This window comes from Aythya marila (genome assembly GCF_965140915.1).
Source record: "Aythya marila genome assembly, chromosome: Z".
NCBI classification, from domain to species: Eukaryota; Metazoa; Chordata; class Aves; order Anseriformes; family Anatidae; genus Aythya; species Aythya marila.
The window spans coordinates 9,678,471-9,705,756 of NC_139080.1; the positions used below are offsets into that span (position 1 = coordinate 9,678,471).

The 27,286-nt window shown below is 55.0% G+C and overlaps 1 protein-coding gene across 1 annotated transcript; it reads right to left on the reverse strand.

Moving 5' to 3' along the window:
• Window positions 1-1,163: 1,163 nt before the first annotated feature.
• On the reverse strand, window positions 1,164-4,017 carry LOC309889657 (C-C motif chemokine 21-like). Its single transcript, XM_082782602.1, has 4 exons — window positions 3,863-4,017; window positions 3,136-3,256; window positions 2,855-3,017; window positions 1,164-2,655 (listed from the first exon to the last, which is right to left on the reverse strand). The coding sequence occupies exons 1-3, from the start codon at window positions 3,927-3,929 to the stop codon at window positions 2,870-2,872; spliced, it is 336 nt and encodes a 111-aa protein (XP_082638728.1). The 5' UTR covers window positions 3,930-4,017; the 3' UTR covers window positions 1,164-2,655; window positions 2,855-2,869.
• Window positions 4,018-27,286: the final 23,269 nt, after the last annotated feature.

The following is a 27,286-nucleotide window of genomic DNA, read 5'->3' on the forward strand; positions in this document are numbered from 1 at the left end:
CCCATCCCTATCTAAGAGGGGCACAAGGTCCAGATGCAATCACTGTCCCACACGTTGCATGTTCTGATGATGATGTTTTGGGAGACCACAGCCCCTTTAGCATGCTGCTCCTGTTTCTTGGGTGTGGAGGGACAGATCCTGTGCCCGTGTCCCCAGCTGAGCATCGCTGGAGCTCAGCCCAGCATCCCAGCCCAGCACGCCGCTGCGCTGCCAGGGCGAGCACGGAGCTCCGTCTGCACCGGGTAAGTGCTGAGCTCATTATCTGGCCCGGGTTCAGGACTTCCCTTCTTTTGGCTGCGGCGTGTGGTTTCTCTCTTGCTTGGCTACTTTCTGCCTGTCACCTAATCCTTTCTGCTCTGGGGTGGCCGCGTTCCCTGAAAGCCCACCCAGGCCATCATTCCTTTTTCATGGAGCACCCTCAGAGACGCTCCCTGGTGCCATCACACCCCACCGTGCATCACAGCAGTGCCTCCACCACCCTCCTCACCCATCACAGGGCCCCACCACCTCTTGCACCTTATTTTCCCTAAAAGCAGAGCTCTGCAGTGAGGCTGGTGGGCTGATGCCCGTGTGCGTGCAGGCAGGTGGCACATGGGGGCTGCGTTTGTGCATCTGTGTCTTCTGTGCTCACGTGTGCCTTGATGCCTGGGTATCCGTGCCCAAGCACGGCTCCCCTACAAGCACTACTTTTAGGGTAAATTGCTACAGAGCACACGCAAGGCCAGAGCTTTTAACCCGTCTTAGCCCAAAAGCCATCTCACACTTGAGGGAAGAAAATCCCCTGCAGTGCTTATATTTGCAGCCTCAGAGAAAACAGGCAGCGCTTCACGTGCTGGCTCGCTCCAGCTGTTTCCTCACGCTTTGCCCTTTGTGGTTGCAGACCTATTTGGCTGAGCGTCCTTTCCAGGGGTTTTTACCACAATTTCACAATCCCTTGACGCCACCAGCACAACAGCCACCCCTGCAGAAGCCCGGGCCAGTCCCGCAGCTCCCAGGCCAGAGCAGAGCCTCACCAGTACCTCCTTTACTAGAACTGCTCAGACCAAAAGCCAAGACCAGTGGGGCGATCTGTGGGGCAGGAGAGCAGCCCCTCTACCGAGGACACCCCCACCCGACCCCTGCAGCGCTTCCCAAAGGACATCAAGAGAGGCAGAAGGACTGGGTTTGGGTTTAAAGGATATATTTTATTGCTTTATATCCTGCCTGAAGCCCGGACAGCCGCGCACCGTCGCGACACAGAGACAGCTTGGTGCCCGGGGCCGGTGTCGAGTTCTTCACAGTTTCTTTACACAGTCTTAAAAAGAATACACCTCGATGCCTGCCCGATAAAGCAATCAAGCCAGATAATCGTGCTTAATAGAAGCACTAAGCCACAAGCTATCCCCAGCCAGAACGCTGCCTTTGCTGATATTGCTAAGCCCCACAAATCCAATTATTGCAATTATACAGCTTAATAGAGCTTTACTGACCAAAGTCCGTGTCTGAGATCTCTGCAAGCAAATAACACTGCAGCTGTGGCAGAGCCCTTCCATCGCTCCTCGGCACACCAGAGGGGTCTGCAAGTACAGGGAACTGATGTTTCCCTGGGACCTTTCCATGCCCACCCTTTCAGCCTCACCTGCCAGCGCACGCAGGGCAGAGATTTCTCATTTTACTAAGGATTTGAGATAGAGCTGCTCACAAGCAACTGCAGCGTGTCTGTAATGAATCTTGCAAACTCTTCTATTCCCCCACCTGCGCGCAATTTTCACCATGCAAGCTTTTCATCTGGGAGAATAAAGTGTAAGAGAGTTTCTTCCTGAAAGCAAAGCGCCTGGCTTACTAATCTCTGAATCTCTGAATACAGCAAAACCATGTGCGGATAAAGGGGTAAAATTGCACTGAAATGAAAAGCTTGCTCTGATTTCATTGCAATTTTATGCCAAAAAAAAAATAAAAAATAAAAAAGGGAAAAGAAAGGATTTAATAAAATCAAAACATGTTTTGAAAAAGCCTGTCTTCCTGCAAACTACACTGCAACAGCTGTAAAAGTGGGGCCGTGGCACCGTGCAGCCCCCCTCTGCTGCTCAGCCCCACGAGTGGCCGTGGAGGCAGCTCCCAGCCAGCAGCCCGTGAGCAGTGGGACGTGGGACCCGCCTGGCGCCCCGCAGCCCTGCAAGCTGGAAAGGAGCAAAAGGGGCCGGAAGGGAGTGAACCGTAGCCATCGCTTATTCAGTAAGAAAAATAAAAGCGACCTTCCAGACAAGCCAGCCTGCAGCATAAAGGGTGCTCTGTGAAGCATGAGGAGCCAGAATTAGGGCCCTCTGGGTGAGACTGAATGAAAGCAGAGTCTTTAATATAAATACAAATGTACAAAACCCCAAAACAAAGCTGCCATCCCACCGGGTGCCCCGCAGAAAGCCCCGGAACCGTGGCAAAGCTGCCCACCTCCATGGGCCACACTCGGCTGGGGTGGCCGTGGGCGAGCAAGCAGCCAGTGCCCCCCACCACCGGCAGCATCCAGCCGGTGTGGGGGTGCCTGCGGTGGGGAGGGGGCTGTGGGGAAGGGCAAACCCCCCCCAGAGACCCCCTCCTCACCCCCCTAGGGCCGGCAGGCAGGCGTGCTGTGGATGTCCATTGCCAGGCGGTCGGTCATTGGTGGGGAAAGCATCCGTCCTGGGGGAGAGGATGGCAAGGAAGGGGTGGTGAGGGTCTCAGCGGGAGCAAAGTGGCTGGGGGGCCATGCACGACGTGACGTGCCCTGCACATCCCCAAACATGTCTCTGACAGCCCCCGAGCTGCTCAAGGGGATGGGTTGGGGTGGGGGACAGCATGGTGGCCCCACCACCCCGTGTCCCCCCGGCTCCTCGCCTACCTCTCCAGGCCTGGCTTAGGCCTGCTTCCGCTTCTGCCGCTTGGATCTGCCCTGGGGCTTCTGAGGGGGGGTCTTCTGCTTCTCCTCCAGGCTGCGGATCAGCTTCTGGACGGCTGGACTGGTGAGAGAGGAGCAGATTTTCTTCTCCTTCTTAGTGGTGAACCTGTGGGGTGGGCAGAGAGGTTTGCTGCTGGGGTGTGCAGGGATGTGGGGAGCACACAGGGAGGGCTGGGGTGAAGCCAAACCACGCCGGGTGGCCCCGGTTGCAGCAGGGTACTCACACGACCGCACGCAGCAGGCATCCCGACTCGGGGCCCTGGATCCTGTAGGACTTCACCCAGGCTCTGGGGATGGTCTTCCTGCTGGTCTTCAGGCAGCAGTCTGAGGCCACATTGTCAACACCTGCAGAAAGGAGGAGATGTGGGATTTCGGACCCTTCCAAGCTCTTTTCGGCACCTTCCCAGCCTGGGGGAGTGCAGCACGATGGGCTGAGGGCATGGGATTGCTCGATGTCATTTTGGGGAAGGATGCTGTGGTGGTTTCATGTGGACAGGCAGCTGAGCTCCACCACGCCGCTCTCTCACTTCCCCTCCTCAGAAGAACAGGGGGAGAGAACAGGATGAAATAAAGCTCGTGGGCTGCGATAAGGACAGGGAGATCCCTCCCAGGTACCATTAGAGGGAAAACAGTCTCAGCATGCAGTAGATTAATGTAGTTTATCGCCTGTTGCTATACAGAGCAGTGAGAAATAAAAGCAAAATAAAACACCGTCCCTCCAGTCACTCTCTTCTACCTCCTCCTCCCGACCAGCACAGGGCAGCAAAGCGAGGGTGGGAGCTCTTGCAAGGGGCTGCTCCTCAACCTCCTGCCCATGCCCTAAATCTCAGGGTGCTGCCACCCCACCAGCCGGCTCCAACACCCAAACACCCACCCCAGGCTGCACCACCCGTGGGTCCAGCACCCTGCACGGAGCCCGGGGGGGGGCTCGGACCCCTGCGCCCCCCTCACCTTCAGCCGGGAGGAGCAGGAGGGCAGCGGCCAGCAGGAGCAGCGGCAGGAGGATGCGCAGAGCCATGGCGAGCTGCAGGGGGTTTGGGAGCAGGGTGCACGCTGCTGTCCCGCTCCTCGGCTGCTCCTATTTATCCCCGGACACTTTGCTTTCATTTTCGGCCCCCCCCTGGCAGGCCGCCCACCAGCCGGCCGGAGGCTGGGTGATGGAGGGGAGGGAGGGGGGATGTTTCCTGTAAGCAGCGAGCCCCGCTTTGCGGATGTGTCTTGTCTTGTCCCCAGCTGCCCAGCACGGAGCGGGGTGCCAGGCGGGGGGCATGCCCGAGACGCGGCCCCCACCACGTCCAGATGTGTTTGCGGGCTCCTGTTTCCTCCCCGGCCCCACAACCTGCCTCTACAAGCTCCCAGCCGCTGCTGTTTGCCTGTTTGCTCCCCCGGCAGGGACCCTGGCGGGTGGCCAAGCCATCCAGGAAAGCAAGGAGTGAATTTTGCTACTTCCCCACCCTGCGCTCTGCTCCTGAGCCAAGTCACCCGTGCGGGTGAGAAGGTGACCCTGCATTCCTGCCCCCGAGCCCCCAGGGGCTCCTCAGATTTCTGAGCACGTCTGTAGGGCTGGGGTGTGCCGGGGCTGAGCTGCAAATGGGGCTGGGGGTGACAGCACAGCCCGCTCCCCTTTTGTAAGTGTGAAAACCCCGGGTGTCTGCATGTTCCCTGTTACTGATACCAGATTGTGGGGAGCTGAGGATGAGCAGGGACCACAACCAGCTGAGGAGGGGCTGCTGGGCTCCTCCTGAGGTCCAACACAAATGAGGAAATGCAAAGCCCCAGGCTGGGCACGGCTGGCTGGGTCTGGGTCTGGGGGAGCTGAGCTGCAAGGGCAAAGGCAACCCTAAGAGCATCTCCTGCTGTCAGCAGGGGATGGCCAGAGACCTCCACAGCTTCAGGCCATGGACTGGAAGAGACCAAAGATGAAGATTTCACGGCCAGGGATGGAGATTTCACAACCACTATGGGCAACCTGTTCCAACGCTCAAAATGTTCTCATGTTGAAAGCATTTTCCCCACTATTTAATCGGAATTTCCCTGTGTGCATCCTGTGCTGCTGCATCATGCCCTGTCCCAGGGTCTCTCTGAGAAAAGTTGAGTCCTGGCATCTCCCCAGCTCTCCCCAGGCAGCCCCCACCAGCAAGAAGTCCCCTTCATCTCCCCAGCCCTGGCTGCAGCACCCCACTGCCCTCGTTTTGGGCTGCTGCTCCTGCAGCCCCAGGACTCTTCACCAGTTGCTGATAAGGACCCTCAGAAGCAGCTATTGAGGAAAATGAGTAAGCTAGGGGAGAAGTCCCAACTTCTGCAGAAAGCAGAGCAGTGAGCCTTGGCTTTCGCCCCCTCACTGGGGAGGAGGCAGTGGGCTGTGGGCAGCAGCAAGTTGCCTGTGGATGCATCCCCTGGGGGTGTGGGTCTCCACGTGCATCCCTCCAACCCCAAAGCGTTGGTGGCATCAGGACAGGGTGAGAAAAAAGAGCTCTTACAGCATTCCCAGCCCTCATCCTGTAACCTCTGCAGGCAGCAGTGCCCAGGCACCGAGCACCCAGGTGAACCCCACAGCCTTGGCACGGCTGGGACACCAACAGCATCTCCTGTCCCACTGCAGGGACAGGAGTGTGCTGGAGAAACCAGGGCATCGCTGCGCCCTTAACCCCAGCCCTGGCCACCCACCCTGGCCAACCCAGTCCTGGAGCGCACAAGGTACAAAGGCAAGTGATGTGGAGAGGGGAGAGATGCCACCAGTGGCCCCCAGCACAAACCAGTCAGACCCAGGAGAGCTCTGCAGCCCAGCACAGAGCCCCGCTGCCTTCTTTGCCCAGTCTCAGCCCCGGCTGCAGCAGCAGACTCCTGGAAAGTCCCTGGCTTTCTGCGTGTTTTGAAGACACTGCAGCAGCATCCTCTGGCTGGAGGCCAGCCCCAAACGAGGCCCAAGCTGCTGAGGAAGGTCAGGGCACGTGTCCCCTTTTGCAGGCATCAGTTTTGGCAAGTTTCTGGTCACTGCAATTTGCATCCCAAAGAAAACAGCCAGCTGAGCGGACCCTCGCTCCGGTCCCTGCAGGGAAGGAGGTTTGGAGGGACACAAGCTCAGGGCAGGGGTACCCAGCAGCATGCTCATGGGCTGGGCAAGCCCAGGGAGGCCACAGGTACCTGCAGGGCCCATGGAGGGTCTGTGCACATCTCCCCTCCTGCACCCATCCTCCCAGAGCCCGCAGTTCACCCCGTCCTGCCCAGGTGCCCTGCTCTGCCACCTTTCCCCCCAGCCAAGGGAGAAAGCAGGGAGCTTCTGGCAGTGAGAGTGGGATAAGCATCCGTCTGCGGGCAGACCTCACCTTCGGGGAACAGAGGAGCTGCCAGGGGTGTGAGGACAGAGGCAAAGCCCTAAAAAGGGCTCTCCAACACCAGCAGCCTCCAGCAGCCTCTCTGCTCTGCCCTGGCCAGGCACAATTTCGGGCATGTGCCCACTTACACCCATTTCTCACCAGCTTGGGCTCCCGCAGCCACCAGAGCTCAGAGGTGCAGGATGAGGGGGCTGCAAGCAGGCAGGGTGACCCTCTCTGGTGTCCCAGGCACTGGAACCCCCCCACCCAGGCTCTCCATTCCCCCCGAGCTCAGGCAGCTCCCCCCCTTCACGTGTCTCAAACTGCAGAAAGAGGGGAGAGGATCCTAGGCAGGGACCCTCACACCCTGTGTGCAGAAGCAGTGGGACTGTGGTGAGAGCCACCCTGCTTCTGGCACTTTCCCAGGCACTGAAATCACCCCAGAAGCTTGCAGAGCCTCGCTCAAGCCTCCATCCCAAACACTTCCCGTGTTGGCACCCCACACCCCAGCACCAGAGCCTGGAGTTTGCTTATGAATTGCTTCCCTGGCTTGCAGCAGGGTCTGCTCCTCGGCGTGCTCGGGGCCGGCAGCAGAGGCTCCTCGGGTGCACACACAGGCAGAGGGCATCCAGGGGATCCATCCCGGGGGTGGGAATTTCCAAATCCTCCTGGACGCCGCGTCCAAGTTAAAGTCACTGCTAACAGGAACGGGGTCGCTCGGCTGCGCTCAGCCCGCTGACCAGCAAATTCCTTCCTGCAGAGGCCCCCGATTCCCAGGACCGAGCCACTAAGACACCTCGCCGAGCCCGCAGCCTGGAAAGCCCCCGCCGCTGGGAAGGGGAGCGGGCTGCCTGTCAGCCACACGGTGCAGAAATGCCATGCAGCGCGGCGGCGGTCCTCAGGAAACGGGAAAGAATTGCTGGAAGCCCGCGGCACACACGCCGGCTGCCTCCCTGTCCCCAGCGTGTGGCAGGGCTGATGGGAAGAGAGGGTGAGCACTTGGTGCTGGGAAGGGCACCCCAGGACCCCCCTCCCCGCACACCAGAGCTTTGACATCCTCAGGTTTGGCCCCCCTGCACCCCAAGCACTCTGACCCCAAGGAAAAGTGTTTTCCCAGCTGGGTGTGGGTGCAAGGGGTTAACTCTTCAGTTGCCTGCACACCCACAGAGATGCTGGGAGGCTTTTGGGGCAGCACTGGCTCTCTGCTGAGAAATCTGCCATGGGTGAAATGCTGAGAGGGAGCTGAGCAGTCCTGCTGCGCAGCACGATGCCCTCTTTCTCCAGCTCTGCCTGCGTGGTGTGCAGCACTGCTTGTAGCACTCCCCCTGACCCAAAAGCAAGGGGCTGGGCTGGCTCTGCCTTTTTTCCCCCTCCCCAGGGGAAGCTGGTGGGCTGGGGTGCTCAGCTCTCACCCTCTGGGCTCAGGCTGTTGTGAGCTTGCATGTTTGTCACCACTGGACCAGAAAATTTGGTGCCTGCTGGAAGGGGAGCTGCTGGTCCCTCCATGGCAGGGTGAAAACCTTCGTGCAGTGGCCGAGGTTCCCGCTGTAAAGGGGCACAGTTCATCTCCTCCTCTCGGCAGAGATGCTAGGCCAGAAGGAAGTGGGTGCTGCAGGGAAGAGCGTGCCAGTTGGAGTCTGCATAACCCTCCAAAATCAGGGCCCCTCTCAGCTGGTCCCCACCCCTTCCACCGAGCTCTGGCCCAGCTCCTCTCCCAGCAAGGAGCACGGCGATCCTCCATCCAGAAACCCCACGGTTCTCCCTGCAGCAGAGTAAAAACAGAGTGGAAACTGCTGGCGCCAGCCCAGCCTCTTGTTGAAAATGGAGAGGTAACAAGTCATAAATCCCCCAGGCAAGGCACCAGGTATCTGCCAGCCAAGCCAGGCAGTCAGCAAGGCTGCCTCCAGGTTTGAGTTGGGCTCTGTCCGAGCAGGGACGCTGGTAGGGGCACACTCGGCTCAAAGGCACAGCCCCAGCCCGGCCCGCCTAGCGTGTGAATTCAGCGAGATTTAGGAAGCTGCTGGGAAATGAGGCGGCTGAGTGTTGTCGGAAAGGAAACCGCTCCTTCTCCATTTCACGGCTCCGTGCCCAGGGACGTGGGACTCGGTGCTTGAAAACAGGCAGAGCCGTGCTGCAGACGCCCAAGCATCCGCCAGGCAGCCCCGCTCTGCCCCGCGCCCCTGGCACCCGCCTGGCCCCAAAGATCTCGCCCGGAGGGGCCGGATCCAGCGCCCGCAGCAGACAGGAGCTGGCACCCGTGGCAAGCTCGGCAGGAGGGGAGAGACGGAGACAGAGAAACTGAAGACAGCCAAAGGGAAATGAAGCACAACATTGGGAAGGCTCAGGAGGGTTCGCAGAGTGTGTTAGAGCAGCGTGTGAGCTGGGAACTCGATGTGCTTCAGCCAGGAGTGGAAAACGCTCTGCCCCCATTTCAGCCCCGAACAGGGAAGAAGCAACCCAACGCCCTGGCAGCGGTGCAAAACACAAGTGCCTGGGGATGGAGAGAGAGCCAGGAGACAGGAGGTGAAGCCCCGCGGGGTGAGGAGCTGCCAGGCACTGGCGCCAGGCACAGGCTGGTGGAGGGGCAGCTCCGCGGGCCACCAGCCGGAGCCTGCAGCCGAGGGGGCTGAGGAGTGGCCGAGCACTTCCCAGCAGCTGTATGGAGAGGAAACAGCTGCTGGACGGGGAGGAAATGGTCAGGGGGGGCTCAGGGAGCCCCGCTCCACAATGCACAGGCCTCGCCCAGCCCGGATACAATTAAACAATAGGAAGAAGTTATGAGCTCCATCTCCAAACTCGACCGGTCGTTAGCAGCGGTACGGGGCAGAGCGCTGGAGCTGTCGGAGGCCCGCCGTAGCTGACTCTGTAGTGAGGGCAATGCTTGAAGGCACGAGGGGTGGCCCGAGAGGGGTTCTGGCAGCCAGGAGCAACGCAGGAGGGATGCTCTGCTCCACCAAAATGTCCTGCATGAGGCAGAGCAATCTCCCTGCAGGCACACGCAGAGCCGTGGTTAACCCAGGCACACCAAAGACCTTGGGAGATGGGATGGGACGTTTGGCCTGGGCCCCAAACTGGTCTCCAAAGGAGGCCGGGGGTAAGCATAGGGTGAGCAGTGTTTGGAGCCGGGGTTCTGCTTGAGATGCTCCAGCCGGCCGGCAAGCATCCGAGCCCTTTGGTTCATAGGGTGAGCAGTGTTTGGAGCCGGGGCTCTGCTTGAGATGCTCCAGCCGGCCGGCAAGCGTCGGAGCCCTTTGGTTCAGCGGGTGGCTGCAGGTGGTGTCCGAGGGGCTGGGAGCAGCGAGGGGCTGGAAATTCCCTTTGGGGCTGGGGATCAGGCGAGGCGGCTGCTTGCAGCGTGGGAGCAGCAGGGAAGAGCTGCAGGGGCAGCGCTGGGAGACCTCCCGGCAGTATCCACCTGCCAAAACCCCTCAGACCATGCAGCAGGAGCACCTGGCTCCACGCTGGGAAAATCACCCCCTGCCTTGCATCTGGGAAGAGCCAGGCTGTCCCCCAGGCTGAAAGGCAGTAGTTAGGGAGTTTTGTTTTAATGGACTTGGAGGACAGGAGCAATGGGTATGTTCGTCCTGTCTGACCACAGGCCAGGAGCTGTCATTGAGTCCACGGTCGTGATCAATCAAGGCAAGCATCCTTCTGTAAGCACAGCTCAGATAGCCCCGCTGTCTATCAAAACATCTAATCTCAGTAGTTTCAGCTGCCAAAATACCCTCTACTTACAAAATGCATGGCTGGCACAAACATCAGGGAATCACAGACTGGAGGTGATGCCTGTCTATACACCCATCAGCAGACCGCTGCTTACACACCGCCTGTTCTGGAGTCAGCCTTTCAGAAGAAAAATGACAAGGTTTTAAGGAAAAGATGAGGAGTTACAGAGTTTTTAAAAGAGCCTGATATGGAGTAACCTAGACAGAGCCTGCCTTTATGGCACTGGGGAAGTGTTAGTAGGTGTCTGTAATGGAGCAGGAGGCTGGTGTGCAGCCTGCACAAGCACCCAAGCACTTTGTGTCCCACCAAATTTGCCCTACAGCTGTGCTTGTCCAGCACAAGTTGCAGGGCCAGAAAAAGACCAGAAACCAGCAAGCAGTCCTCCACCACTGTGTCTGGACACGGCCCACAGTCTGTTCCCCACAGTGACAGCAGTGATGAGCTCTCCTGTGTCTAAAGAGCATCCAGTTTCCATGAAGAACACCTCATGAAACAACAATTCCACCCAATACACCACAGGGCAATCCCACAGTGGGCAGAAGGAACCCCCAGTCTTTCCAGCTACACAGAGCTGGAGGTGCTGGGGAGACTGTGGAGCATTTCCAAAGTCTGTAGCAAACCCCAGGCTGCTCTGGTGATGCCATGGACCCAAATACCCATGCTCCCTCTGTGCTTCCAAACTGTGTGAGGTTCATCACGAAACTGAGTTGTCCTGGAAGAAGGATGTCAGCCAGAAAGCAGCATTGAAGCTGACATCTCTTCTGGAGAAAGGCTGAATCCTTCCTCCCTGACCTGGGGAGGTGAACAAGCAATTTGCCTTGGCACACCTGGCACTTCCCACAGCCCAGAGTTGCTCTGTCCCGACGGGCTGGTGTGCCTCATCTCCATCCTTGTGATGAATCTCCAAAGCTTTGGCAGGCAGATGCTGCCGGGAGATCTCCCGGCTCTGCCCCTGCTGCTTTTCCCCGCTGCTCCCACGCTGCAAGCAGCCGCCTCGCCTGATCCCCAGCCCCAAAGGGAATTTCCAACCCCTCGCTGCTCCCAGCCCACCGGACACCGCCTGCAGCCACCCGCTGAACCAAGGCGCTCCGACGCTTGCCGGCCGGCTGGAGCATCTCAAGCAGAGCCCCACTTCCAAATATTATGTTCCCTGTGCTCTGGTGGCTGTCCCTTCCCACTTCTCTTCCCTTAGAGACCAGTTCATGGTAGCTCAGGAGGCCCTTTCTCCTTTGAAGGGAGCGAAGGAGACAGCAAGATGGTCCTAGGACAGCCAGGGTTGTTGCAGCATGTAGACACCAGATAGAGCAGCATCCATGAGCACTCAAAGCAGATCTGCCTCTGGTGTTTGTGCTGCTGGATGTCTCTGCACACACCAGGAAGCCTTGCAGTGTGTGCACTCTGTACAGCTCTGTGCTGTAGGGTCCAGGGGTCCCATCCCTGCCTCCCTCTTTGGTCCTGTCCCAGCACCCTGCAGCAGAGCAGACCCCGCATGTCACAGACGTCTGGAGGAGCTCGGGGCTGCCAAGAAGAGATTCAGACCAGATTGTGCCCCCTGTAGCCCAGCAGTAATCAACTGTGGTTGCAATCAGGAAGGGGATTTTGCACCCCCAGGAAGACCACAAGGGCCATGGCCCTAATTCCCATCTGTCCAGGGCTCTGCTCCAGTCCCGAAGGTCTCTGTGAGAGTTGCCAGTATTGCAAAACAACAGCCTTGCTGGAGGGAGAGGGGGAAGATGTTCGAGCCAGCAGCGGAGGACTGTGTGCCATTCCAGTGCCAAAACCTCTGCGGATGCTCCTGCTCTCTTCGTCTTTGCCGTCTGCTCCCACCCCTGAGGGGAGCAGGGCCACGGGGGGCTGCAAGCACCGTCTCTATTTTCTCTTCCAAGCAATAGGACCCTGCCAGCCCCACCGCTGCCCCTGCCAGGGGGGTGTCAGTGCCCCCCGCCTGCCCCTGCTCCCTCCGCGGTGACCCCGAGGTTGTGTGCCCCCGACCAGCTGGCACACCCCGTGCCGTGGCAGCACCGGCAGGCACGCAGAGCAGGCTGAGCAGGCTTGGGATGAGAGTCTGGAGATCAACACAAAGGCTGGGAAATGTGTTTACAACTGAAAGAGCACACAAAATGTTCTCCTCTCTGAAAGGGGAGGCCGGAACGGCCGGGGTGGACGGCCGACCTGGTGTCTGCCTGGCTGCAGCTTCTCATGCAAGTCATCTCAGCTCGGGGAACACCCCCCGCCCCATCATAAGCTTTGGCCGTGTTATGCAGGGTGATTTAATAGATCTTCTGGAACCTGCTGAAGTTTGCAGTCGCTCGTGTGTCACTGGGAATGAAGAGATTAACTCCGGGCTGCTGAGCCCGAGCTCTGCGTCCAGCCAGTATCACACACAGCCACTTTGGCTACAACACTGCAGAGATAAGGATAACTCTCCAAACATCCAAGCAGCTCTTGGAGGTCAAGCTGCCCTTCATTCCCACTTGATGTTATCTGCCTTGGGAGCTCCTTAGTCTAATAAAGATTTCGGGAAAAAATACTATCCCGTTTAAAAACTTTCTATTACTAGAGATGTCCTCCAGCTTGAGGATGTGCTAGTGACTAAGTGTTCCCCCAGACACGTGCACCATCTTTCTGGTCCGCCCCTATACCCCTGTCAAATATTGGCATAACATTTTCTTCTAAATCTTTTGGAAATTCCCGCTGTCCTGAGACTTGGCTGCCGCCTGGGTTCAGCACACTTTGCTGGAATAGGCATTTAAAATATACTAAAGCGAACCAAGCAGGACATCAGAAGAGCTCTCCTGGGGTGGGTGCAGATTAGGAGATTGTAGACCCAGAGCTCCCTCCGAGGACTTCCCTGTAACAACATGCAGCATCCGCCCACTCTCTGCTGCCCACTGGCTTCATCTGTGTGCTCAGGAGGATCTGTGGCCACTGGCCACCCTGCAGCAAAGGTTTCCAGCTTGTCTTCCTCTGCATGGTTGTCACTATTCCCAAACCCATCAGGAGCTCCCTGGTGCCCTCACAGGTACAACAGGAGATGCATCTTGAAGAACCCTGAAGAGGTGCAAGCCCTGGACACACACGGTTCCTTGTCCATGAGAGGTCCCAGCAAGCTGGCCCCAAGCTGCCCGGGAAGAGCTGGGTGCAGAAAGCTACCTCTGGGGACCTGCAGCCCGGGCCACAGTGAGCCTGGGAGGACTGGGTGGATCAGCAGCATCCCTCATGAGTCTCCACACAGGCACCAATGCCTCCCTGCCACCAGAGCCATCTTACAATCTCTGTGATCTGCACAGGGCTAAGACTGAACTGCCCAGTGGTTTCTCCAGCCCCGAACTCCAAACAGTGTAAGCAGAGGCCCAGAGGAAGAAGAAACGAGGGAAGATGCAGCACCCATGCCTTCTTCCATCCTCATGGCATAGCCAGGATATGCACACCGTGAGCTGCTACCCAGGTCTGCACCTCTCTCCCACTCAGAGGATATCCCCCTAAAAAGCTGACCTTCCAGTCTCTCAGCACTAAATTCAATATAGAGCAATTTCTGGGAAGCTTTGGATTTCACATGTGTTTGTCCCACTTCCCAGGCTCCCCAGCTGCCCAGCTGTTCCTTTCCATTTGAGCTAATCACAGAGATTAAGGCAAAGACCCAGCCTGGAAGGTTTGCAAACAGTTCCAGCCTGTTTCTGCAAGCAGCTCTTGTCAGCACTCCGGCACAAAAACACACGAGCTAGCAAACCTGTGGCATCCATGCAGGGAATTCCCAGGAAGGGCTCAGTGCTAACCCAGATGTTTCTAGCCACCAGCTTAGGGATGCTGCAAGCCCCAGGGCCACTGGGTACAGGTCCCTCAAGGGGGAAACTAAGGGGGGCAGTGAGGGTGGGAAAAAGAAACCTGGAGCTGCTGGAGAGGAGACTGACATCTGTGATGCTTCCCAGCACAGAGCCTGGATTTCATTGTCTCCTGTGTCCACAAGAAGCCTGCAGAGCCAGGCTGAGAGGCCAGCCTGGGCAGAGAGGAGCCCCATCAGAGCCCTGTGTCCTCGTGTTGTCCCTCCCAACCCTACGGCCGCAGGCAGTAGATGCTGGCTGGAGCTGTACACGAGCAGATTGACTCCAGATTTTGTATCCTTCGATCTCTCATGGCCGGGAGACTCCAGGCCAACATGACAAATAAGCCAGATAAGCCACCCTGTGTCTGTCCAGCTGTGTGCTGAGGTTTCTGCAGCCACCCACTGAGCAAGCCGCTGTCCCTGTCAAAGTAAACAGGTCGTCCTCCCTCGGCGAACAAGCTTGAGGGATCGCTTTGAACCCCCAGCCCATTTGCAGCCCCGTACAAAGCAAGCAGCTTGCAGCTGGCTGCACTAGGAAAGAAGGAGGCCCTGGCTGACTGCAGTGAGTGATGGGCAGTTGACAAACATGACCCTTCCCAGCAGTTCAGCACCGAGTCCCAGGGGATGGGAGCTGAGAGAGAAGCCAAATGCTCCCCTAAAAGGGGCTCGTGGCCGAAATGTGCTGTTTGGTGGTGGGGAAGGTCCCCCAGTATTACTGCTTTTGAGGCAGGGAAGAGATTTTCTCAGACACTATACCTGCAAGAGCATGGCAGGGGGCTAAAACACACTGCTGTGATGCTCGTGTGATCTGAGGAAACAGGGTGGCTCCCACCAGATGTACCAGCATGGGGACAGGAGCAGAGCAGAGCACACAGCCCATTTCCCTGGCCATGCACAGACCCACCAAGCCTGGGCAGGTGAATTCACCCCAGGTGAATTGTATGGGGTGGTCTGTCCCCCTCTCCTTCCCTTCCCTGCCAGCAGCTCCCTCATTCTCCCCACAGCCAGCACAACACAAGCTGGGGAGATTTACCAGCAGGCTCAAATGGCTGCAGGCATTTGGCAACACCGGCAGCCACACCAGAACCTCATCCCCTGCCAGCACACAATTTTGAAGGCAACAGGCAACGCTTGCACTGCTGCAAAGCAAAAAGCTCAGGCTAAACACGCCTGGATTTTGGCAGGGCGCAGGGTGAGGAGGGCCAGCGATAGCTGTGGGAGCAGGGATCTGAACGACCTGGATGCGGGGGCCTGCTGTCTGTCCCGTCTGTGGCATCCCGCTAGAGAAGATCCCATCCATCCCTTTCTCGGCACGGCGGGCCATTCCCAGGGCGAAGCCTTCCAGGCACGACAGCCTCGAGCTTTTGCCGATAACACAAACAGGACAGCTTGTCCTCAAAATCCGAGGACAGTTAAAGCAGAACGATTGCTCAGACTTACAGAGAGGAGATTTTGAAACAAATAAACAGCGCAATTAATTTTACGGAGGAGCACAAGTGGAGGAAGAAATAGGAAAAGTATTTTCAATTTTCCTTTTTTTTTTTTTGGGGGGGGGGAGGAATGGATGATTGAGGGGGGAAGTGGGGAATGAGCATGTTACTGAAAAGCAGGTGGGAGATAAGCAGGGGCTTTCCAGCCAGAGGAGCTGCCAGGGGAGCACTGGGAGCCCAGCACAGAGCAGGGGACCCCAGGAACCTGCAGCACCGACAATGTCCTTGCCATCAACCTTGACGAGAGGGGGAGTATTTCTCATTAGTCATGAGGAGAAAAGCATCCCAGAAAATCACAGGGACATAACCAGATAGAGAAACTTTTTGGGTGACTGTCGATGGATGAGCGGGAAGGGAAGATAAAAGGAGCAAGGGGAAAGCACACACAGCCAATTTCTCAATTTTGTGAGACAGCAGCAGCCGCTGCTGAGCAGAGGGAAACTGCAGTCAAGTTCCAGCTTGTTCCTTTCCTTCTGGTTTCTCCCAAGCTGCAGCCACGGGTCTCCTGCCACCTCCACCACAAAACCAGGGGCTGTGTATTGCTTCAGAAAGGTCTCTCCCATTGGCATCTCCTGATTTATTACCAGAGACACTGGAGTGGCTGCATCCTCCTGGAGCACCACTTGGGCTGCAGTGACATTGCTGGAACATCACCGCATGGGCTGATAAATAACACAGACACTCCCTCGTGTGCTTTTGAGATAGACCAGCCTGAGGCAAACTAGATGCACAGGGGTGGGGTGAGAGGCAGGGACTGTCCCTGAGGGCCAGAGGATATCGTGGTGCTGGCTAAGGGTGAGAGTGCTCCTCTCTGCCAGAGGGCCAAGGCACTCGGTGGCCTTCCTGTGCATGTTTGTCAGTTCATCCAAACTCAGCAGCTACCCCCTCCTCACTGCCCTCCCCGTGGGCTCGTGGCCACACCAGCCCAAATCATTTACAAATGCTTTCCAAACAGCTCCGTTAATTTCCCCTTTCCTTTGGAGCTAGCAGAAGCACAGGTTGGGATGAGTTTGAATCTAGATAGAAATGCTCAGATTTAACTTTATGTCTTGCATGACTGTGTTTGTCTCCCCAGGCTATTTGGTCCTGCTCTCCTTCACCAGCCCTGTGCCTCAGGCAGGCCCTTGCCACGACCAGCTTGCCTCCAGGCTCACACCAGGCACCAGCAGTCATTTTCTCCAGCCTTCCCCCATCCCTCTTTCAGGCTCCATTTGGCCACAACCATTTTCAGCTACTGGTTTCCCCTGCTTCCTCACACTCCTTTCACAGTATTACATATCTATCCAGCACAGAGGTCTCTAGCCCTGTCTCCTGCCCAAAGCAGCAGTGGCATCAAACCAGGCTGCTCAGGACTTTGTGTATCTGGGTCTTGAAAACCTCCAAGGTCAGAGATCACATAAACTCTCTGAGTCCCTCTCCTGGCGGCTGACTGTCCCCGTGGTGAAAAACCTCCCCAGGTTTTAAGCTAGACCACTTTCTCCTCCCCCTGTTGTGCACCTCCGTTTACAGCCTGGCTCCACCTTCTCAATAATCTCCCCATAAGTGTTGGGGTCTGCTCCCAGGTCCCCTCAAAGCCATCCCTTCTCAAGGCAGGACAAGCCCAGCTCCTCACATACACGGCATTAGCTCCAGCACCCACCGTCTCAGTGAGCTCCACTGAACTCTCTCCTGCTTATTCAATGTCTCTCCTGTGGGAGTCCAAACTTTGATGCAGCACCCAGCTGTGGTATAATGAGAGCTGGGAAAAGGAGGATGATTACCCCCTTGGGTTGAAAGGAAAGATCTGAGACTTTCTGCCTTTTAGCAAGCCAAACACATTGCTGAGGCTATTGCTCAGACCAGTGTGAAATGAGGATCCAACAGCTCCTGTGCGCCCTCAGTTTCTGGATGATGCCCAGATCAGCACCACCCCCTTGGTTGCGCTTTGCCCCAAAACTGCTAGGACGAAGAGTTGGAGGAGTCCTTTTGCAGATCACAGATCCAGAAAACAAAGAGATTCCCCAGCTATTTTGATGTCTGTAGGAATGGAGCAGCTCCAGGATGCATTTTCCACAGATTCCCGTAGCCTACAGCCAGAGGGAGCCATCAGATCAGCTTTTCACACCTCCTGCATAACCGCAGACTGGAGCTTTGCTGGCAGCTGTGTGACAGCCCCGTCCTTTAAACGTTATAACTCCTTCCTTGCCTCTTTGTGCCTACAGATTTCATCTTCACCCCTTTAATACTCATTTTCCATTATGTTGAATGTTATCATGCCCAGAACTGGTTCCAGAGGAACAGGCTGATGGGTGTTGATGATGCTGCCCAGGGTACACATGCCCTCCTCAAATCACCCCCTGCCACGATTCAAGCCAGGACAACTTGGAATCCCCAAACTGTCACAGGGATCCCTGCCACTGGTACACTTCCTAGGGCATCCATAATACCCTCCCCATAGCAAAGGGAAGAACAAGTAATGGAAGCACAGTTTGCAAACAAGATTATGAGAGATCTCAGAGTTTAGATTATGCGAATGTCAAAGAACATGCAAAAAGCTGCTGGCTGGGAAAAGCAACTTGGAAGCTATGCTATACAAAACACGTGGTTTTGTGAGATAGATTGTCAAGAAACAGCAGCTAAGCAATATTAGAATGAAGGTAAGTAATATTAGAATGTCCTCGTTGTGGAGGGCAGTTTAGATGGCTGGTGATCGGCACGTGCCCTCTGAATGGCCTCAAACAAGAGGAAAACTGTACCCGTGTAATGTCAGGTCCATATACACACCACAAGGAGATGCTCTCTTCCAGCAGCAAGCTCCGGGGCTACCCTCTGTCTGGGGAGAAGTGATCTCTCTCCACAGCAGCTCACATTTATTTGCCAACCTGGGGTTGGAGGAGGAGGCAGAGGTGGGGAGCACAGCAGAGAGGGGCCCCTTTGCATGGATTGTGCTCCCATTCCTCCTTTAAAACCTCACGTGGGAGTTGCACAGGCTTTGCTTTGCTTTGGCTTTTCCTAGAAAGCACAAGCAGTGCTTTTGCACTCTTCTTGTAAGACACTTGTAGTGAGAGCCATGCCATCCCTCTGTGCCTGACTCTCATGAAGGATGTTCCGTGCTCAGGGGGACGCGGATGCCTGAGCAGGGAGATACCCAGCAGATGCTTGTCTGCCACAGCATCTCCATCCAGGGAAATTCCAGTTGTATAAGAAATAAATACAACTGCAGCTAAGATCCCTCAACCCATTCTTTCAGGGCTCTTGGGTACAATTTATCTGGGCTGCTACTTTTAAAATATTTGCCCTGAGCGTATGTCATCCTCTCTCATGCCTGATAAACTGGAAAACATTTTAGAGCCTTCCTTGCATCTTCCCAAGCAGTGGATACAGATATTGCCTCCCTTTCTGTATTTTGCACAACAGGATTTTCATTCATTTCTGGAAAAAAAAAAAAAAGACTTAAAAGGATGTGTTTTGGTAATAAAGTATGTCTTCTTCCTCATCGTTTCTGTGGTCAGCCATGCGTATATCCCACAAGAGTCCAAAATTTTATATACATCCCACCTTCTCACTTGCATCTGGATACTCTGCTGAACCACCAGTGGTGTCCAATTCTCCGTGGACCAGTTTGGGATTCATCCTCTAACACCTTTCTAAAGCACATGCTTTCAGGCACTTTTTTTGTCCCCAACCACTTTGCTTATCACCAGACCCTGTTTTCAGTGATGGAGCTGTCCCTTGCACAGTGACACTCGTTCTGGTGAGACCACCTGAGCCCACTGCTTGTCCTGGTGTCTCAGGCTGAACTGCTGTTTTTGAGAAACCCTCATAAACCAGAAACCATTACAGTGTAGTCCCTATACAGCTGGCAATTATGAGGCCCCAGTGAATCACACAAGAATCAGACATTTGGACTCTGCCTTTGGAAAGAAGTAGAATAAGATGTGCACATCTTGCAGTGATAAGGAAGGGATTCCACTGCTAACCACGGAGCCTGCTTCCCAACCCCAATTTCCAAACAGACAGCCTGACCACACAACTGTCACAACCCTGTACAACCTGTTGTCCTATACAACCCTGTCACAACTCCAAGCTGTTCCCTCGGGTCCTGTTGCTGTCCCCAGAGAGCAGAGTTCAGCGCCTGCCCCTCCGCTCCCCTCGTGAGGGAGCTGCAGGCCACCACGAGGCCTCCTCTCAGCCCCCCCTAAGCTGGGAAGGAGCTCTTTATTACTTCGGGTGCCACTTGATGGCACAATCCTCAGCACAACTGCTCGACTTCTGCTAAAATGAGCACTTAACGAAGGACTTCATTAAGGGCTGGTGTCACGGGCCAGTAATGCCATCTCTGCAGGCCTGGCGGGACCGACCCACACACTCAGGCAGCCCCTTCTTGCTGCTTCTTTTCCAAAGCTTGCACTTCAGGCGAGACTGCAGCTTTTCCTCACTCTGCAGGCTGCCTTTGTACACTAAAGAGTGGCTCTTCTCCTTTTGAAAGTTGTCTTTCACTCTCCTCTTTCTCTCTTGGCCATTTTCATCAGCTTTACCTCTGCTGAGTGATGGCCTGCTGCCATTTTACGCACATAATCATAGCACAGGGAGGAGGAGAGCTTGGGCTTGATGAAACCAATAGGACTCTCCACACAGAACCGCAGGGCCTGAGGCACCCAAAACATTCAAGATGGAGATTCAGGATTACAAGAAAGGAAAGAGCAATCAAGGGCCACATTCTGGGGTCAGCTCCTCCAGCCAGCCACCACAAACAGACTGCATTGTGCATGAGGGCATTCTCCACACAGATGGAGGACTGCCTGACAGGAGTGGGTTGTTACAGAAACCTCCTGTACTTCAAAATACAGAAACAGCCCTTTTCAGCCCTGAGAAGACAACAGCCACAGCTTCTTTTGGAAGGATGAGGGGCAGGCAAGCAGAGAAAAGGAATTACTATGGCCTTATGCATTGTCCATGGCCTCTTCAGCTCTTCTTGGCAAGGCCAAAGTGGCTTCAGGAACAGCAGCAGAACAAACAACAATCCCGACAAAGGCTGATCGTGGCATGTCTGTGAGAGACCACAAATTACAGTCTTCCATTAGCACAACCAGAAGCATGGGGAAACCAGTAACACTCTCCATACAGAACCTCACACTTCCATAGAATCACAGAATATCCCAAGTTGGAGGGGACCCACCTGGAACATCGAGTCTAATTCTTGGCTCCAGAGAGGACCAAACAACCAAAGCCAATGTCTGAGAGCATTGTCTAAACACTGCATGAACTCTGAAATGTTCAGTGCTGCAACCACAATCCCTGGGGACCCTATTCCAGTGCCCCCAGTACAACAGAGACATAGAACTACTGGAGTGAGTCCAGAGGAGGGCTACAAAGACGATTAAAGGACTGCAGCACCTGCATTACAAGGATAGGCTGATAGAACTGGGCCTCCTTATCCTGGAAAAGAGAAGACTGAGGAGATACCTCATCAATGTGTTTAAATTTCTAAGGGAAGGATGCCGAGAGGACAGAGCCTATCTTTTTTCAGTTGTGCCCAAGACGATTGCACAATCATGCAATCACACAGAGAGATCCCTTGCACTTCTCATTCATACCACAAGAATATATCACTTAATACAATAACCAAACTTGTCTGTATCATCTCTCGTGGATTCGTGTTCCTCGTGGATTAACTCACTTCACAACAAGACTTTGTCTCAAACACACACACTTACACAAATGCTTTCAACATGTGACACCCAGACATCTACAAATAAGACATACAATTCCATGTATTAATACTCCCATTAATATCCCTCCAGCAGCTGCAGATGTTACCCAGGGAACCTTGTCAAAATTGTGAGAGGCCCTCTTACCCTTCTCCTGCTTCTTATACAGTCATCAGCAGGTCCGTTCTGGCTCACAATACTGGGATGCAGCGGTAACCTTGGATTTGCTCAATCTGCTCCCATGATCACTAGCAGCCATTCCATCGGTGAGTGTCAGAATACCCCTGAATTAAGAGAGGAATGGGTGAATTCACACTGGACTAATTGGCAATCCCCCTGCCCAGGGACACCCCTTCCCTGCCACCCCCCTGCAGCCTGCAGGCACAGCCCAACGCAAGTCTGCTGGCACTTCAAAAACAGATCATGACTCCCACCCCGGGGCTAGGATGAGGATTAATTTGGACCAGAGCAGTGAGCTGCCTGGCCCCTGGTCCCCTGTCCCTCCTTTCCTCGCTTGACACTTGCGACCGTGGGCCTTGCCCTGAAGGGCAGAGTAGAGTTCCCGCAGGTTCTGCCACTTGCCCTTGTGCACTGCCTCAGCACAGTCTGGCTGCGGGGATCCATGGTTCCAGGAGGTGCTCAATTTCTTTGTAGGTTTGCAGGGTGTGCTGGGCAGGACACAGGTCCTTATCTCTGCCCTGCCACCCTCCTCCTGGGGCACAGCTGACTCAGATGGACGCTTCATGCCCAAACATATCTCAAGCATCTGCAGCTTCTTGGCACGAATGTGCAGCTCCAGGGCCTCACGCTGCTCCTCAGGCATAAACGTGGCCTCAGGGCTGTGAAAATACTGTGTTGGCCGGGCTTGGAAGCACTGGGTGTGCCATGGACAATACAAGAAGCTGTGAGAACAGGTGCTCCTGTATATGTTGTCCTCTGGACAGCTTCTCCTGCTGACAGTGGCCCTCATCGGGTCAAGGAGACTATCATGAATGATCATCCCCATTGCTCATGGATTCCTTTTGGGAAATACCCCAACTGGCAGCTCTTCAGCACCTCTGCCTGGGTTGGAGCCACAAACTTTTCTTGCAATTCAGGGCACAGTCAATGTGCCTGCCATGTGCATCTCTGCCCTTCCTTTCCTTGGTCTACACCAAAGATGGTGCTTTTGCCCCTTTGGCCAGGCTGGGAAATGCTGAAGGGGCAATGGGCAACCCAAGAGGCCACAGGACCTCCCCGTTCATCTCAGGCAGCCCCCCAGCCCAGCTGCCTGGGGGATCCCTGGTCCTGGGAGGTGCTCGATGTCTTTGTAGCTGTGCAGGACACGATGGGCAGGGTGATGGTCCCTGGAGCTGCACACAGACCTCTTGCTCTGAAAGTGCAGCTCCAGGGGCTAGCGAGGCACAGGTGCCATGATCACCCTGCCTCAGCACCGCAGCTTGTCCTGCTGCCAGCCCTGCAGCCACTTGGGCCATTCCACGCACACCCCGGCCACCAGCAGCAGGAGGCAGAAGGAAAGCTGCCGCTGCCCATGCCAGCACTGCTACACCTGGTGATCCCCTGGGGAGCATAACCGTGGCCTCAGGGCTGTGAAAATAGACAGGCACGGGGTGGGAGCGTGGTGTTCTGGAGGCCTCTGGACAGGCAATGGATGCCCCACGCTGCTTCTGCTTTACCTGGTCCAGATGGACGAGGGGCTTTGCCTTGCTGAAGCGTACAGAGGGACTTTGTTGTGGCAAGGTGCCAGCCCCAGCACGGGCATTTTTGGACAGCCCTTCTTGTGCTTCAAGCAACCTCTCATGAACAATCACCCCCCTTGATTGAGAATGGAACAATAGTTTTGTTTTCTGTAGAGCCCTCAATGTCAGTCCTGTCTGGCTGCTGTTTCCTGGGGAGCCCACCCAGTTTCCCTGTGCATGCGTTGTTGCTAAAAGCACAGTCTGTGCGCCTGCAAGCTGCACACGTACAATCTCTTCTATTTGTCTGGGGCAAAGATAGTCCTTTTTCCCTGATGGCCAAGCTGGGAAGTGCTGAAGGGAGCATGGGCAGTTTTGTAAGTTTGTAGGAACTTCCCCTTCGTCTGACACAGCCCTCCATCTGGGTGGAGAATGCTCTCCCAGACAATGCAGTCCATTTCTGGTGGCTGGCTGGAGGGGCTCACCCCAGAGTGAGGCTCTTGATTCCTCTTTCCTTCCTTGCAATCCAGAATCTCCATCTTAGATATTTTCGGTGGCCTCAGTCCATACGGGCACTGTTTGTGTATGGAGGGCCCACTTGGTTTCCCAATGCTTCTGTTGGTGCCAATGGAAGACTGTGACTTGTGGTTTGTCACAGTCATGCCATGTTCAGCAGTTCTCAGTACTGCAGGTGGTCCTGGTGCTGTTCCTGCAGGCACTTTGGCCATGCCAGGAACAGCTGAAGAGGCCGTGGAGAATCCCTGAGGTCGAAGGAATTCCTTTTCTCTTCTTCTCTGGTTCTCATCATTGGGATAGAAGCTCTTGCGGATGAAAAGGACTGTTTCTGTCTCATGTAACACAGAAGGCTGCAGTTAACAATACGTTCCTGTCAGGCAGCTGTCCATCAGGGCAGAGAATGCTCTCCCGCATGATGCAGTCCATTTCTGCAGGCTGGCTGGAGGAGCTGACCTCAGAGTGTGGCCCTTCAGTGTCCTTTCCTTTCTTGCAATCCTGAATCTCCATCATGGATGCCTTGGGCACCCTCAGGCCATGCAGGCACTGGTTCTGTATGGAGATCCCACTTGGTTTCCACATGCTTCTCTCAGTGTCCCTGGAAGCCTTCCTTCCCATTCCAAGTTGTCCTGATGCTTGTCCTGCAGCCACTTTAGCCATACAATGAACAGCTGGTGGTGGGGCATGGGAAAACTGAAAGGGTGACTGAGCTGCACCCCTCCATGAGGCAGGCCCCGATGTGGGCGAAGGATGGACTCATGTATAATATGGTCCAGACTAATTGACCAGTAAGGCCTCTTGCCGCCTGCCAAACAGAAAGAGCACAGTCTGTGTGCCTGTTAGGTGCAGACCTGGCATCTCTTCTATTTGTCTGGGCTAAAGATAATCCTTTTACCCTGTTGGCCAAGCTAGGAAGTGCTGAAGGGGGCATGGACAACCCATAGGGCCACAGGAACTCCCCCGTCCTCTGACACAGCCCTCCTTCAGGGCAGAGAATGCTGCAGTCCATTTGTGCAGACTAGTTGGAGGAGCTGATCCCAGAGTGTGGCCCTTCAGTGTTGTTTCCTTTCTTGCAATCCTAAATTTCCAATACGGAGGCCTTGGGCATCCTCAGGCTGTGTGGGCACTGGTTCTGCATGGAGAGCCCACTTGGTTTCCCCATGCTTCTGTCGGCGTCAGTGCACGACTCTAATTTGTGTTTTCTCACAGTCATGCCACGATCTGCCTTTCTTGGGATGGTACGTGGTTCTGCTGCTACTGTTCCTGCAGCCACTTTAGCCATGCCAGGACCAGCTGGGAAGTGCTGAAGGGAGCATGGGGAACCCATAAGGCCGCAAGAACTCCCCCTTCCTCTCACGCAGCCCTCCATCTGGGTGGGGAATGCTCTCCCGGACAATGCAGTCCATTTCTGGTGGCTGGCTGGAGGGGCTTATACCAGAGTGTGGCCTTTGATTCATCTTTCCTTTCTTGTACTCCAGAATCTGTATTTTACACATTTTCAGTGGCCTCAGGCCCTTTGGGCCCTGGTTCTCTATTGAGCACCCGCTTGGTTTCCCAATGCTTCTGTCAGCGTCAAAGGAATACTCTAATCTGTGGTTTATCAGAGACATGCCACGATCTGCCTTTCTTGGGATGGTACGTGGTCCTGCTGCTGTTCCTACAGCCACTTTGGCCATGCCAGGACCAGCTGGGAAGTGCTGAAGGGGGCATGGGCAACCCATAAGGCTGCAAGAACTCCCCCTTCCTCTGACACAGCCCTCCATCTGGGTGGGGAATTCTCTCGTGCACAATGCAGTCCCTTTGTGGTGGCTGGCTGCAGGTGCTGACCCCAGAGAGTGGCCTTTGAATCATCTTTCCTTTCTTGTACTCCTGAATCTGCATCTTGAATATTTTGCATGCCTCAGGCTCTGTGGGCACTGGTTCTGTACAGAGAGCCCACTTGGTTTCCCCATGTTTCTGTCGGTGTCAGTGCACAACTCTAATTTGTGCTTTCTCACAGTCATGCCACGATCTGCCTTCCTTGGATGGTACGTGGTCCTGCTGCTGTTCCTGCAGCTGCTTTGGCCATGCCATGACCAGCTGAAGAGGCCATGGACATTGCATGAGGTCGCAGGAATTCCTCTTCTCTGCTTGCCTGCCCCTCATCCCTCCGAAAGAAGCTGTGCTGGTTGGTCTTCTCAGGGCTGAAAGGGCTGTTTCTGTCTCATCCAGTACAGGAGGCCGCCATTTAAAGCCAGGACGAGGGGCAACGGACACCAACTGAAGCACAGGAGGTTCTGCTGCAATAGGAGAGGGCATTGCTTTACTGTGAGAGTGACAGAGTGTAGGGGGTTTATATGGCAAGGTTTGGGTAGCAGGGGGCCATGGGCGTGGCTCCTGTGAGAAGGATCTAGAAGCTGCCCCATGTTTGGTAAGGACCCCACTGCTGCCCAGAGCAGAGCCAAGAAATGATATTGTTTGCCAGCTCTCTGAGAGCATATTTAAGACAGAAGAAATAAAAAGGCTGTGCCACACAGCAGCTGGGAGAGTGAGAGGAGTGAGGAACAGCCTTGCAGGCGCCAAGGCCCCGAGGGGGAGAGGTGCTCCAGGCACCGGAGCAGAAGTCCCCTGCGGCCTGTGGTGAGGCCCATGGGGAAGCAGGCTGTGCCCCTGCAGCCAGTGGAGTGTCTGCTTCATCAAGCCCAAGCTCTCCTCCTCTCTGTGCTACGATTACGTGCGTAAAACGGCAGCAGGCCATCGCTCAGCAGAGGCAAAGCTGATGAAAATGGCCAAGAGAGGAAGAGCAGAGTGAAAGAGAACTTGCAACAGGAGAAGAGCAGCTCTTCAGTGTACAGAGGCAGACTGCAGAGTGCCACACACTCAGGCAGCCCCTTCTGGCTGCTTCCTTTCCAAAGCCTGCACTTCAGGCAAGACTGGAGAATTTCCTCACTCTGCAGTCTGCCTAATCACCGACAGGGTTTAGTTGAGCAGACATGCAGGTTACAGCTACAGCCACCAGCCCTCTGCATGCATATTCGAGCAACACCTTGAGAACATTTTCAAAGCATCTACCAGTGCCTGGCTGCCCCACCACTAAGAAGGTGTTTCCTTTGAGGGTCCTTCTCTTTTAATTAATTAATTTATTTTTTTTTTACATGTGCTTTTCCTTTTGCCTCTTTTGGTCTACATAATGGGAAGCCCTGCTGCTCACAAGGTCACCAAGAGCTCTTTTGGCACCTGACACGTGGTCTAATGCCAGTGCGTGTTGTATTGTTACTTGCAATCTCAACGTGATCTCTGTTTCTGAAGTTTTTCTGCACTCTACTGGAGCATTTATGATACTTTCCCTTCATAGGTTTGCCGTTGCCTTTTCTCATGCCATTATTCCTAACCGTGGCAGGAGGGCTCTGGTGAATCTGTGCAAGTTTCTTGGGAGACTGACCAGAGGGTCAGTGCTGTTTGCATTTGTGTTTGTGTTTCTTGTCTTCAGCCAGGTGGTTGTTGGCCTTTGAATTTGCCTAGCTAAGGTGGCCTGTCTTCTTGAAAGCCAGTAAACTAACCTAAAGCACCCCTTGCCCTGTTTCATGCCTAGGAGTTCAGGTTGGTGGGGATAGCTTCCCAATGATCACATCTTCCTGCCACTTGTAGGGCCATGGAAACAATGGCAGAAATCTGCTTGATTTCCTTCTGTTGCACCTGCCTGTATGTGTTGAAGAGCTGAGTTACTTTACCAGTTTTCTGCTCTTCCTTGCTTTGGGTATGTAGAAACAAGTAGGCCTCTAGTTCCTGAAAATGGAAGCTCCATATTTTGGCAAAAATGATTATGTTTTATTATGAACCACAGAAATGTCCTGAAGGAATTTTCCTCTTTCTAGCTCTCTAGCCAGTGTGGCAGGACTACGCCGAAAATCCTGCAGCAAGCAAGTGAACGTATATTGTAGTCCCTGCCAGGTACAAGCAGATTCCTCGCTCTCTGTCTCCAGTATTGGAATCATAAAAACCACATCCTACAGGTCTACTGTGTCCATCTGTGGAAAGGCCTGTTCCTCAGAAAAATAGACTTTATCAGTTCTCCTGGGAATAGACAAAGTAACCAGTGCTGTGGCAGCATTGAAGGCTGTGTAATCTGTGGGTCGCCGTGTGCCCTTTTGTGGGAATGAAAGA